General features: G+C 37.3%; 1 protein-coding gene across 3 annotated transcripts in view; it reads right to left on the reverse strand.

Moving 5' to 3' along the window:
* Nucleotides 1-13,601, reverse strand: part of megf6b (multiple EGF-like-domains 6b) — a 46,311-nt gene that overhangs the window by 19,524 nt on the left and 13,186 nt on the right. For 2 of the 3 annotated variants that reach the window (XM_067504968.1, XM_067504967.1), the window contains one exon: nucleotides 4,681-4,803. In XM_067504968.1, coding sequence (XP_067361069.1) covers nucleotides 4,681-4,803 — 123 coding nt within the window. Of the gene's footprint in view, nucleotides 1-2,060; nucleotides 2,375-4,680; nucleotides 4,804-13,601 lie in introns of those variants that run through there. The other variant, XM_067504969.1, reaches the window with a different exon arrangement.

The following is a 13,601-nucleotide window of genomic DNA, read 5'->3' on the forward strand; positions in this document are numbered from 1 at the left end:
CCTCCAAAACAGAGAAAAAGAAAATAAAAATGAGTTATAGATATATCCAAATATATATGAGAGAGAGAGAGACAGACAGAGAGAGATAGAGGGAGAGAGAGAGACTGACAGACGGAAAGACAGAGAGAGGGACAGAGGGAGAGAGAGACACAGACAGACAGGGAGAGAGAGAGAGACAGAGAGACACACAGAGAGACAGACAGAAAGTCAGAAAGACACAGAGAGACAGACAGAGAGACAGACACAGAGAGACAGACAGAAAGACACAGAGAGAGAGACAGAGAGAGACCTTGAGTTGATAATTTACAAATACATACAGTCCTTGACATCTTGCCTCACAGTCCAGTTTCCTCCCACAGGCAAAAAACACACAACAGTTTACATTGTTCAAGATGTGAATATGGTTGTGAGTTGTCTGTTTGTTTGTATAGCACTGTGATAGACCGGTCACCTGTTTACAATGTACCCTGCCTCTCACACAAAGAAAGAAAGAATAAACTGTTACAGATGATGGATGGATAAATGCACCTAACTTTCATGATGCAACTGTTGATCTCATGTTTAATTGCCAAACTGAAGAACAATCCCTCTACACACTCATCAATACATTTGTATCTGCAAAATTATTGATTTCACATACATTAGATTTTATTACTGCCATTTTGTTGCCATTAGTTTAATTTTGACCTTTATTTGCAAATATTATTTTGTATATGTATCATAAGAACGAGTTATCTAACTTGTTTTCTGAAGTCTCTTGTTTTATCCTGATATATTTAGCTTCTTGTTTAATCCATACTGTGTGATTCATTATATTATTCACTTTGCATATTTGTGTGCGTGACCCCACACAATTGTGTCACACTGTAAGGGACAGAGCCAGAGTGAAACTTGACAATCTGTCTCATTCTCATTATGCATGTCACACCCCATAACATTGTGTTCCTACTCTACACACAAGTAGACATACACAGCCTGTGATCTGTGATTACACATAAATCAAGTCTTCACAAGACCCCAAACCCACCACCGATTTAGTTTTCTGCAACCTCAGTAGTTAATACAATCCATGAAAGGTTTGACTGAAAACAATCATAATGTAATTAGTTTATGGTTCACAAATCCCATGTATGAGCACAAAGAGACTTAACACACACAAATATCCTTCAGCTGAACTCACCTATATTCAATAATATCGCACGACAGCTTTAAATAGTGTTCAGGGCAGAAATTAGTGTCTAAACTTTCCTTTTACCACATCTATCTCTTGCCAAAGTTCACTTTCACTTCATCCTGGAAAACTGGCATGACCCCTCCATTCATTTTTCCATCCATGGTTTGTGTTTTTTGTGAAACGGCTCCAGTGTTGTGGAGCGGCTGTTCCTGTGTGAACTGCAGCACACAGTCAGTGAATCCGCTCCAGACTGGTTTCAGCATCCAGAACATGATCCCCTTTAGAGCTCAGAGCCAAAGCCTTAGCAGCCAATGACTTACAGAAAGCACATTAAAGGTAAGACTAAGTAAAGGAGCATATCAAAGAGATCATCAGTGACATTTTAGCAATAAATGTAAGACATGTTTCACTGTGTGCACTTATTTCAAACTTACATCAATACATTCAGTCTAATCAACACTGACATAATCGGCAGAGAGTCTATCTGGTATTGAGCATTGTCTGTATTAGCATCATGTTTTCATGTCGTCTAATCTCTGTTGATAGAAGCAGTACTTTCTTGCTCTGATCAGGCCCTACGTTATCAGGGCAATGCTGATTAACTGATTAGCCAGTCTGATACAAACAAATACTCTGTACACTCTAAAAGCTCCCTGCTAATCCTGTCAGTCCTACAAACAGAAACAAGGAACCAAAAATACATTTTTAGCACTTTGTGAAATGGTCTGGAAAAAAGTGCATTTTGATTTATTTTTATTAATCTTAAAAATGTAAACACTCCAGTGTTTAATAGTCAAATAAATAATTTTTACAAACTATAAACTGCAATAGTAAAGTAATACTACAGCGGCTTCTTTTGCATTTTGTCTGTGAAACTGTCACTCACCTGCCGCCAGGTAGCCAAGGTTATAGCCATGGTATCCATGGTAACAATGTGGCCTATAGCAAATTCTTCCATAATAACTGTGTTGATAATTTGCAGCAGATGTCAGACATGCCATCGCTTCCACTAACACCAACAGGAAAATCCACCATCCTGATGACAAAGCCATGGCTGGACTCAAACGTTATTTTTTTTTTGTAAAAATCTATTGCAAAAACACAAAAAAATCTAAGCATTTTCATTAAGTTTAACTATTTAAATTAATGTTACTCCTCTTCTGAAGTTACATTGTACGAACTACTTATTTACTCTGTCTCATTTTTCTCTCTGTTTCACCCTTCTATAAAGATCCTCCTCTCTCCTCTCTCTCTTTTCCTGTTCCCACACCCTCCTCCTGCCAAGGCATAAAAGTTCCATACCTCCTGAAACACAAATAATACTGCATTTTATCAGAAAAGATTGACTGCTTTCTTTACCTCTGTGAATAACTGTATTATAATGTCTTTAAAGAATATTACAGTATGATAAAAAGTACAGATTTACCACCGATATTCAAGTGTTTCAGAGCAAAGAATGCAAACAGACAAAAGGATCTGCAGCCAAAATGTTTCTTTTTATATTGACATATTTTAAATAAAACCTGGCACCAAAGGAATGCCAAATTTCACAAGTGCCAGAGGTCAAATTCAGCATTTTTAATCCAAACATCTGAGAAAGGAATGAGCTTTGCAGGGAGATCTTCCATTCAGCAGCTAAGCACACTGCTCTTTCATCTGTTGCCAACACATCCACACAAACAGCAGCATGGCCACAACAGCACTTTACAAGCACAAAAAGTGAAAGATCACTTTCCCCATCTGAAAAGAAATGGCCCATTCAAAAGGCCCTGACTATAAGTTTATTTTCTAATGAGCTTTAGTCGTAATGCAACCATAACACTTAATGTACACCTGAACCATACTGTTATGACATCCGGTCACAACTATCTGAGATGTACTCGAGCTCAGAAAGACCACCAGATCCTTTTTCGAACACCGCTCACTGACACATAAAATGCATATTTGTGCAGACATCAAAATCGTGTGGACAATGGTGCCAGTCAGGTGAGGACAAAAGGCAGCCTCCTCACGCAAGTGGGGGAAGCAGACAATTGGTTTAGAGCCATAACTATAAAATAACTTTCCAAGGTATCAATTCTCAATAAAGTACCAGAAAAATTTTGGGGGAAAAAAGAGAATAAGAAACATCAACTTTTTTTTCTCTTTTATAACCTTTACAGGAACTGTTGTGCTCTCAAGAAAAACAGTAGCATCTAATGTTGTTGATTTTCTTAAACCTATCTTACTTTCACATCAGGTGGCAAGCTTTGGCAAACAATTACTCCCACCATCACAGCAAGTTAGTCTGAGCTGTAAAGTTCATTTGGCATGATGGCTAAAATGTCTCTGCTTTACTGTGAGCAGTGTGGCAGCAGTTAGTTGTTGGCCACTTCTAAACTGATCATTGACATTTGAAGCAACACAGCCAAAATCAAATAAATGAAATGGAATTTGCCCAGAAGCTTTAGGACCTCCCTACCAGGGATGAAACTCTCTGTGCTCTCAAGAAAAGATGCATTTTCCCATTTCTTGTCGATGCCAAGAACATCTTCATATCAGCATCCTGTAGCAAATGCATTGATAAAATATTGCATCTTGCCAAGAACAGGAATTTAAGTAAAGTATTTAATGTGGTTGTGTACAATGCAAATTCCCAGAAACATTTAATCGTTACAGCAAACTGAATTGATGTAATCTCTCATCCAGTGTCATCTGGGCTTCACGCTGTCATGAAGAAGGAAAGTTGAACAGTTTCTGCAGCCACTGACTAACCTAAAAATCCAACCAACATCTTTCCTGTCACTTTACCCTCTGTTATTATTCTGTTAATACAATTTTAGACAATTAGGATAATGCTGTGGATAGTTTTCCTTCAATACACACACAGTGGTAGAGGGCAGACTGTATAAAACCAGCTCTGCCAACATTCCCATCAACGTTCCCCAATAACCGTGACCTGGATCATATCTCTCTCTGGTTCCTTCAGAAGACAACCATACAGCAGAGAACTCCAGCATCTTTTTTAGGCTTGGCTGCAGTGCAGAGGAATCATTAATCTGATTAAACCAACCACTTGCAAAGATTGCTTAATCAGAAACATCAAACTATGATGGAAAAAAAAGGAGATGTTGTGGGAAAATGGCCTGGAGAGGTTCAATTTTGGTTATTCAGCAGTGACAGGCTTCATCATAGACTGAATGCTACAATTTCTTCCACAGATGGAATTGGTCGCGAAATCTTCATGATTATACAAAATGAAAAATATCACTAAGTTACAATTAATCTGGTTGTAATAGTCACCAAGTCTAGGACCAACATAACATAAACATAAATGGCATATACATAAGAAAAACTATGCAAATCACAAATTTATGAGATCTAGGACAGCTGTGTAAGCAATTCAGACTTTATATAAAAATATATGGCTGTATATATGTATATTTCTTAAAAGATTACATTTAGTTTAGAAATTTACTTACAAATAACAATTAGTGGACAGAAAAAGCAAGCAAAACAGTGCTCACCTTGACATTTTTTCCCATCTTCATTCAGTTTCTGTCCAGGAGGACATCTGCAGTAGAAACTTCCAATCGTGTTACAGCAAAGAGCCTCACAACCGCCGTTAGTCTCCTCGCATTCATTCACATCTGATGAAGAGGAACAGGAATCATTCCATCATTTAAACGCCAGCCAAAAACTGAATTTTATAAAACAAAAAAGGTGTTGGGATCGTCAAACATGTTTAAAAAGCTCAGTGTTTTGGTTAAAGCATCCTTTGTGCAGCAAAGATTAAGAAAACGTGTGTCTGTCTCAATAAATTTAAAGTTTTTTCATGAATAAATCTGAAACCAACTTTTGAAAGTGACGAATGTGTTCAATAGCCTGGAAATGAATGAGAACCACTATGGGAAACGTGTGTTTCCATTCTTCAACTTTTCTCTGTAATAAAACCTTCAAGACAAAACAAAACCAAAACAAAATCCAAATTATCAAGTTGGGCAAAAGAAAATTACCAACATTTTTTCCCTCTTGCTCTACCTTGTAAACAATTAAATAGCACGGACCAGGACTAGCCATTGTCATTCAATCCATCCAAAAAACTTCCAGGGGAAGTCTTGTTTTTCCTCATTTTATTTTCATCAGCTAAATATGCTGCCAAAGCTGTCGTCAATTAAACTCGATAAAATCTTTCACTCCAGTTACCAAACTACATAATGACTCTGGTCAGACACATGTGCTGACAGTTCAACATATACCATAATTTGAGCTGCACAGATTCTGCGTAATGAGACTATAAGGGGGAAAAAAATGAATAATCTATTGTTCTCTTCGACACTGCAGCTTCAGGACACAGATGCACATTGCATGGATTAGACTTATGTTGAACTTCATTCATATGGGAGTTTGCCAGGAACAATTATGCTCACTGTGTAGCTTTTAACTTGAAGACACAGGAGCATTTCATTTGCCATGCCAGAAGCGAAGGAAGAAAACTAGAGCATTCACTTGGCACTTATCACCTTGTAAACTTTCTGCCTGTCCATAAAAAAGGAAAGTCATTGTATAGAAAGAAGAGTAGGCAAGGAAATATGCTTTATAGCCCATTTCCCCCCTTTTAGCAAAATGCGGTACACTGTTTAATTGGCTGGTTAAATGTTGGCATTACAATTCCCCTATCAGTTTACAACATCTGGAAATGTTCACACCAGATACACCGCACTATTTTCACTTTCAAATGTTTTAAACATATCATAAAATCCAAATAAACATAATAAAATTACATTTAACCTGAAGAATACATTTTATTAATGTATAAAACTTAATAGTTTATTTTTTCTACCTCAGTCCTGTTTAGCAGGACTATATATAACTGCAGCCGAATATTCAATTTACGATGTTTATCAAGTTAAATTTGCTGAGCTGAGATTAATCAGTCTGGGTACATAAACTTGCAAAATAACTATCAAAATTACCGCAGATTTAAACAAATATGTAATTAATTTGTATGTTATTACTTGCAGGATACATCAGAGAAATGATGGTCACAGAATTAAGAAAGTACAGAATTAAAGAACCCATGGTGTCCTGTAGCGATATTTATAGTGTGTGTGTTGACTATGAGAGACCACCTATCCTACCCCAAACTTCACCAACACCACCACCTCCTGAGGGCACACACCTGTGGAAGCTTGAACAGGGTTTTGTCCAGGGTCAATATCACACTCATCATTCTGTCTTCCTGCCACTAAGGTAGCAGAAACCACTCTAGGTCAGGGGTTAGTGCATGATGCAAAAGAGGAGACTGAAGGTCTACCTGAAGTGACATGTTATTCCATAATGAACTTTAAAGTGTGAACTTAGTCCAAAATTATATTTGCTGGGCTGACATTCACTGAAATAAACAAATACCAATGTATTGTAGCATATATGTTGTTTCTATATGACAATAAAAACCACTTTGGAAATAAATAAGATCCAAAGCTCTGCATCACATCAAGTAAACCATCATTTTTAATCTAGTATATGGCCGTAGCATTAAAAAAATAAATCTAGTGTTAATCACTCTACATCTATGCTTTGATTATACTAATGTAAATATATTTCAAAGATTGAGAACCACTCACAGCCCTAAAAGTAATTTTCCCTGAATTTTCACTCAATCACTGAATGTCTAAGCAGAGGAAAGATTCCCCTCCACAGGGCAACAATGAGATAATTTATTATAAATCATCCTAACCCATCCATCAAAGTTAACATTCAGCTAATCAGACACAGCTATGGGTAAAAAATGAAGACCTTTAGACTTCCTTTATTAAAAAAATAAAATGTCTACGATAGTGCCTATTGTTATGTTCTCCCTGACCTGAGCACTGCGTGGGGTTGATGAGCATGTTTTCCAAAAACAGATCAGCTGCCTGAAGCAAAGTATGTCTGTGGTGCAATTTATGCCACAGGTCAGGGTCAAAGGTGAGGACTAAGGGCCAAACCACACAGGGAAAAAAACACACAGGACAGTTTCACCATGTGGTAAACTGTTCAGATACGTAATATGTGTGACACAAGAGTCCACATGGCAGCTGGTAAACCAACTACAGGTCCCTTTGAGACCCGAAGAATTCACACTGCAGAATCAGAGGAATCTTTTATGAAGTTATAACACCAAAAGATTATACACTGAGCAAGCAGTTTCACAGAAATCAATACAGTACAGGTCTGCAAAAAACAAATTCTCAGTCAGTTATTTATACCCTTTATTGAACACTTAAAAAAAAGTTTGACATTCTGAGAAGTGGTTTTTGGCCAAGAGTTAGAAGATTAATACCACCGTCATGTCTTTACATTACATAAAAAGGTACAACCAGTAAACAGTTAGCCTGGCTGTGTCTAAAGGTAACAACTTTTGTATCATTATCTTTATGTCTTTATGCTAAGATTTCCCAAAATGACATTTCACTGTTTTAGTCTTGGAAGCTTCTAACTTTGTTAAAGGACAATGCCAGAGAAACACTGATTCATCTAGTTTCAGAATGTAGTTAGTGGTTTCATTCTCTTCTAGTCTATAAAGGGTTTCATAGCAGAGGTGGTCCACCTCACTTTAAGCCAAGACCACCTGCTTACAAAATTTAAAACAATATTTTTATAAATCAAAAATATAACCCTAACGGTAAAACAACGGAGTTCTTATTTCACACAACTACTCTTTTGGTTGTCATGGACTAAATAATTTGATCATGAAACATCAGGACTGACAGCATCTGGGCTCTTACAACAGCTAGACTTTTTTGGGAAACTCTTGAAGTGTTGCTAAGAGTCAGCCTCGCTCTATGCTGTGCTACAGTATGTTTGGAGGTGAAGTTGTAGTGCATTGCTCTATGACAAAATCTCTGCTAAAATACAGAGAGATTAGTGCCGTTATGTCTCTTTAAGGTTATTTATAAAACAAAAATGTCTCTAGATGAATAAAAATGTCTATTCCCCTAAAGTGTTCTAAAGCAATCAAGTGAAGAATAAGAAATAAATCAGTTTCCCAAAAACTTTGACTGTGTTTCTGCAAGTTCATCTGCAGCAAAGCTCTTTGATGTATTGTGTGACTTCCTGCGATAAGTTCTGTAAGTTCTGATGACTATTGCCCCCAGAAAGAGGAGGCTGATGTATCAGCAGACCAGGAGAGGCTATGACTGGACAAAGAAAAACCATCAGAACTAAAATTGCAGCATTCATTGAGGATCAGGATGGGGAATGCTGAGGAGAGCACAGACTTGTTTCCTTTTAGGGCACTGATCTAAAAGCCTGCTGGTGCAATAATGTGCTGTGCTAGTGTCCATTCCGGGTTCCATTCCTTGTTGCCAAGCATGATAAAGATGAGAGTGACTAGAGGCTCCAGGAGACAAAAACGACTGAGGTTTCCGTCAGATGAGATGAGCTGGGCTGAGCTGCTCACGGGCATAAATATCAGGACAATCCCAGTACTACTTCTACAGTTTCAATCTTTGTATCAAGTACTTCAATTCTAAGGTTTCCTTGTAAGGTTTTCTGTTCTGCAATGTATTATTTACAGGTAGACTACGGGCAAAGAAGACCAGAGAGAAAGACACCAGCACATTTGTTGTGCCAGGTGTAATCAATTAAATATTTAATGTCTTCTGCTTTAGGTGCAATCTAATGATAAATACAATTTATAGCACAAACCTCATAGCTGATCTTTTAAATATTATCCACTCATTTCAAGAGCCAAATATTTTGTTAAAAATAAATAAAAACAAAGGGGGGGGGGGGGGGGCTGATGGCTCAAATTGATAGCACTGACTGTTCAGATCAGAGATGGCTGAGTAAAATGATCAGGCATTTGAGCTACAGGAAACAAACATAATAGATCATGATGTGATGTAATGTGAGAAAAAAAAAATACAAAAAAAGGACAATTTTATTTCTTTCCTTCTTCTCTCAAAGGCATTAGCTAAAGGTCAACATTGCCCCCTACTGTTCCACTGCTACATCAATAGTAGCCCAGATGTGCAGCTAGATGTCCGCAAAGTTGACATTATGTGATTCGGCTCCACTCTCATTCATCAAGTAACCAAACACAGCTGCCACAATATAATAATTCAGTGTCAAAGACGACCACACTCCACTTGTCAAAGTGCCCACTCTGGGAAAACATTTCAACAAACTTTCATTCTGACCTCCTGCACTGACTTTCAGCAGAAAAGTGCATATGGTGCATTAGGAATCCAATCATTTTGTCCTTTAGTCTCACTTAAGGCAACCTTAGTATAGGTTTACTCCTGAAGCCCTGTAATTGTGGCTAACATGGCAGCTGAGCTGTTGTTAAGAGGTACCATCATTCGGACGTGGTGTGGCTTTCCTGGAACCAAACAGTAAAAAAAAAAGCCTCATTTAATGACAAAGAGCTAACCACATACAGACCACTATGATGTGTATCCACTGATGTTTGGATGTCTGTACCACCATTTACAAACCTCTTTTTCCATGAAGTCATAATGTGTTTTGAAGTTTAGAATAAAAAGTTTTACCAAGTTATAAAAGAAATTCCAGTGTAGGCATTTAACAGCTTCCCTTTGCTTTAGTAAAAGGTTCTTTTTAAAATACACATTTATAATTAGGCTGCAACCAGAGTTCACAGGGATAAATACTTTCCATTAAACAAACTATAAAAATTAAAGAAATATATTCGCTCATCTCTTCTCTGGAAACTTTCATTGTAAGATGATGCAAAACTACAAGGATTACAGTTGACTGATTATTAATTTCACAGTTAATTGTCATTTAAGTTCTAACTTATTTGATAAATAAGTGCTTACATTTCAGGTGTTTGTTAGACTCTTCATTATACAAATTAATCATTTTCACTGTTTTCAAATTAATAATTATTCAGAAAAATAAACTAAATGAAATTGATGCATCTTCAGCCATCGATGCATCTTTATAAACCTGAGAAAACCATTGCTACATTAGTACAACGGGAAAAAATATCTTGAAGTCTTTTTGCTTTCTTATGTGAATCAGTCCAGTGACATCAATTCAGTTGTACATTTCTCTCTTTTCTCTAAGGAAAGTGTTGACAAGAAACCACAGACAGGCAGTTGTGGTGTCTGATATAAAGACTCTACAGTGTGTAAAGCTTACTTCCCTGACCATTTAGTTTAAAGTTTAACAAAGAAATGACGTTCAACTTAAAATACACTGAAATCATTGTTGTAGTTCTGCTCTACTGAGTCTAAAATGCCTGTAATCCATGTTTTGTCAATCCAGTTCACTGTACTGCAAGGTAATCTAAGTGTATGTGCATATGTTTGTCTGTTTTATGGTGCACACTTGCATTTATTGGAGAACCTGTTCTTAAGAGCCAGCTGCCTGTCTCAAACCAGAAACTGTTTTATGCTGGTAAAGCCAACCTAAATTTTGTTTTTTAGAATGTTTTTGACAGTTATATGATCACATAGTAGAAGGTGTCTGAAAGACAAATGATTTGAAGTTTGTTCCTTCACAGGCCTGTGAACAGTCAGGCTTCTGATCTCCATCGCTCAGTTCTACTGTTTGGAGTTAGGAGTGTGACCTAGAAAAACAGCAGGCCAGCTACATGAACATATGACTGTATCCAGAACATTTTCTACAGAGATGAACAGGAGGAACAAATATCTCAAGGACCTCCTTAAAGGGTTGACTCTTGACCCCTTTGCGTGTGCTGTCTGTGCTCTACCAGTTAGGACCTGTTCTATGACCCAGGAGTTTTGAGTGCCTGAGACAACACATGGAGGCCAGCAGGAATCCAAAAATTACTTGCAGTTCCCAGCCTGTCTCCCTCATGGTCACATGTGAGATATGCTGCAGTGGTATGCACAGGATATTAGTAGACTGAAGTTGCCTACATTCATTTAACTACAGGGCAACAGGTACATGACAATGTGTCATGCTCAAAGTGTAAAGGTGGAATAACATTAGGGCTCCCGCCACCTCATGTTCAAGGGTGATATTAAAGTTTCACAGATGTTAAAAGTTGAAAGCAACAGCATTTAAATATATAACCTCAAGACTATACAGTTAATTTACTTCAGAAGCAATTGGTTCAATTTTATTGGCATTGCAAAGAAACAGTGCTAGGACTAAGAAGATTTCAGGTCTCTTCTCAAACCACTGTTTTTCAATAATTAGATGGTTATATTATTTATTTAAACATTTTGAAGAATCTTAAAGATGTAAAAAAAATTCTTATAAACAAACAAAAATCCTGACAGCCAGTAAGATAAAAGGATAAACTAGAGCCCACAGGCAGTAACAAGATTCATTAGTCAGATTTTAAAAAACAACCTTGATATGTAAACTGACCGCTTTCTCATTTTGTTCAGAATAGCATATGGTTTTCACACCTGACAAAACCTCAGTAAAACACTGGCTGTGCATTAAAAAAGTGCACTGATCAACATTCCAAGGCTCCATGGCTTCCATATGGGCATAATACACAACAGAACATACTGTTGTTCAGTAGGGGGTAGAGAGCAGAGATTAAACGTTTCGGTGAAGTGAAATACACAAAAAGCTGAATTGGAGGAACAAAGACAGGTTTACTATAATCCGAGGGAGATATGTTTTATTCATAGAAAATGGAGCAGGGATGATGAGAACTGTGCTACCACTGGCAGTTAAAAAAAAACCGGGCTATGCTGCTCATTACTCTAATTGTATTTTGCAAACTCTTGTCACTGCCAATTTTTAAAAACTTGATCCCATCTCTTTCAGCATGACCAGGAGTGACCTTTCATCAGGAAGGCTGTAAAAAGTCTAATGAGATAGACTCAGATTAATAACCAGAGATTAGGGTGCTGAGCAAGATGCAATGGCAGGTAGTTGGGCAGGGGTGTACTCCAACCTCTGACTGAATCTCCCTCACTCTTATTAGAAAGGACAGCTTTCCTGACTTCAAACCCACTCACAGAATAAAGCCAAAAGATCTCTCAGTATTTCAAGGAGGAACACTAGAAAAATGCTGAGTTTAAGGGCCTATGCAAATAATAAGAAACTCATCTCCTTTACAGTGTTATTGCTTTTTGTTTTTTCTTGCTCTACACAAAATTATTGCTAAATTAATACATTCAATGATATCAGACAGAAAATTGAGGAAGACTTTACCTGATGTTTTATAGACCAAACAATCCATTTTATTATTTTAAAACATATTCATCAGATTATTAAATTCTAAAAATACTCAATATTTTGTGCTGACAGATCCCATTCATTTGGCAAGAAACAGGAAGGTTTGGGATAAGAATAAGGTGAAATGAGAAGAGTTTTGGACAAAAAATAAATAAAAAACTAGCTGCTGATTTTCCAAGCAGTGCATACATCTCCAGCTGCTCTGAATGTCACACTATGTTGGCTGCTAACAATATTAAAAGAAGAGGATTAAACCTCCAAATAGTTAAACGTCTCAGTGACTTTGAATGGTCCCACTGAAAAAAATTCAACTCCTGTCAAGTGTTCTGTTTTAGAACAGTAAAAACAGTGGGAGAGATAGAGGGGAGGGGGGAATAAATAAAGCACACCTTCAACCTGTACACAGTTGTTGACCGTTAAACAGGGCTGACAGGGAAACCCTGAAAATAATTTAGCAAGCTTGAGATCCTTGTAGACATTTACAATCCCATTACCAGCCAGTGGACCTTTTCTCCTATTTAATGCCCTAATGCCAGATTTTAGCAGCTTAAAAAAGAAATGTGGTAATACAGGGGTTTGCATTATAACCTAATGCCCAGATTAACCTTTACAGTCTCTTGGCTTTAAAGTCATTCATGCTCACATTTAGCTCTGAGTAGATGCCTGAAATTAAAGATTAACACTTACCATAAGTCACATAAAGTGTGTGATTGAAGAGTATCAAATATTCAAAACCACAGTACTATACTACAGATATCAGTAGCATTTTACATGCAATATCTTCTGAGGCTTCTTCTGTTAAAGAAAGTTTTTTACTGTCAATGACACTTCTCTGGCTAGACATTTAACTAATGCTTGGTCAGACTACACAATGTTTGCCTGATACAATGGTTACACCATGTCAAATTGGGTGATTACATCCCTGCTAAATCGACACAGCTGTCCTATCTTACAAGTACCACTGCATGCATGTGTATTTCATTTGGAGGTGCTCTTGCACCTAAAGTGCTCAGCACCGACTTTTCTCAAATGTTTTCCTTGATCCCAAGTAAAAACCTTTCAATGGAATTCAGGGTTCTGGGATTTATTTTTCAATTGGGAGGGTCCCAATGCCAGCATTGGGAAACCACCTCTCATTTTACATTCCTCTAACATGGAGAGCAGATGCACTATATATTTACCCAAAGAAAAAGCAAACTCAATAAGTATTTCCTCACTAATCAGTTACCAGGGAGAGCAGCATGTGTAATATGGTTTCAGCATGCAGTAAAAG

Source organism: Channa argus, chromosome 5 (assembly GCF_033026475.1).
Source record: "Channa argus isolate prfri chromosome 5, Channa argus male v1.0, whole genome shotgun sequence".
In the NCBI taxonomy this organism is placed as follows: domain Eukaryota; kingdom Metazoa; phylum Chordata; class Actinopteri; order Anabantiformes; family Channidae; genus Channa; species Channa argus.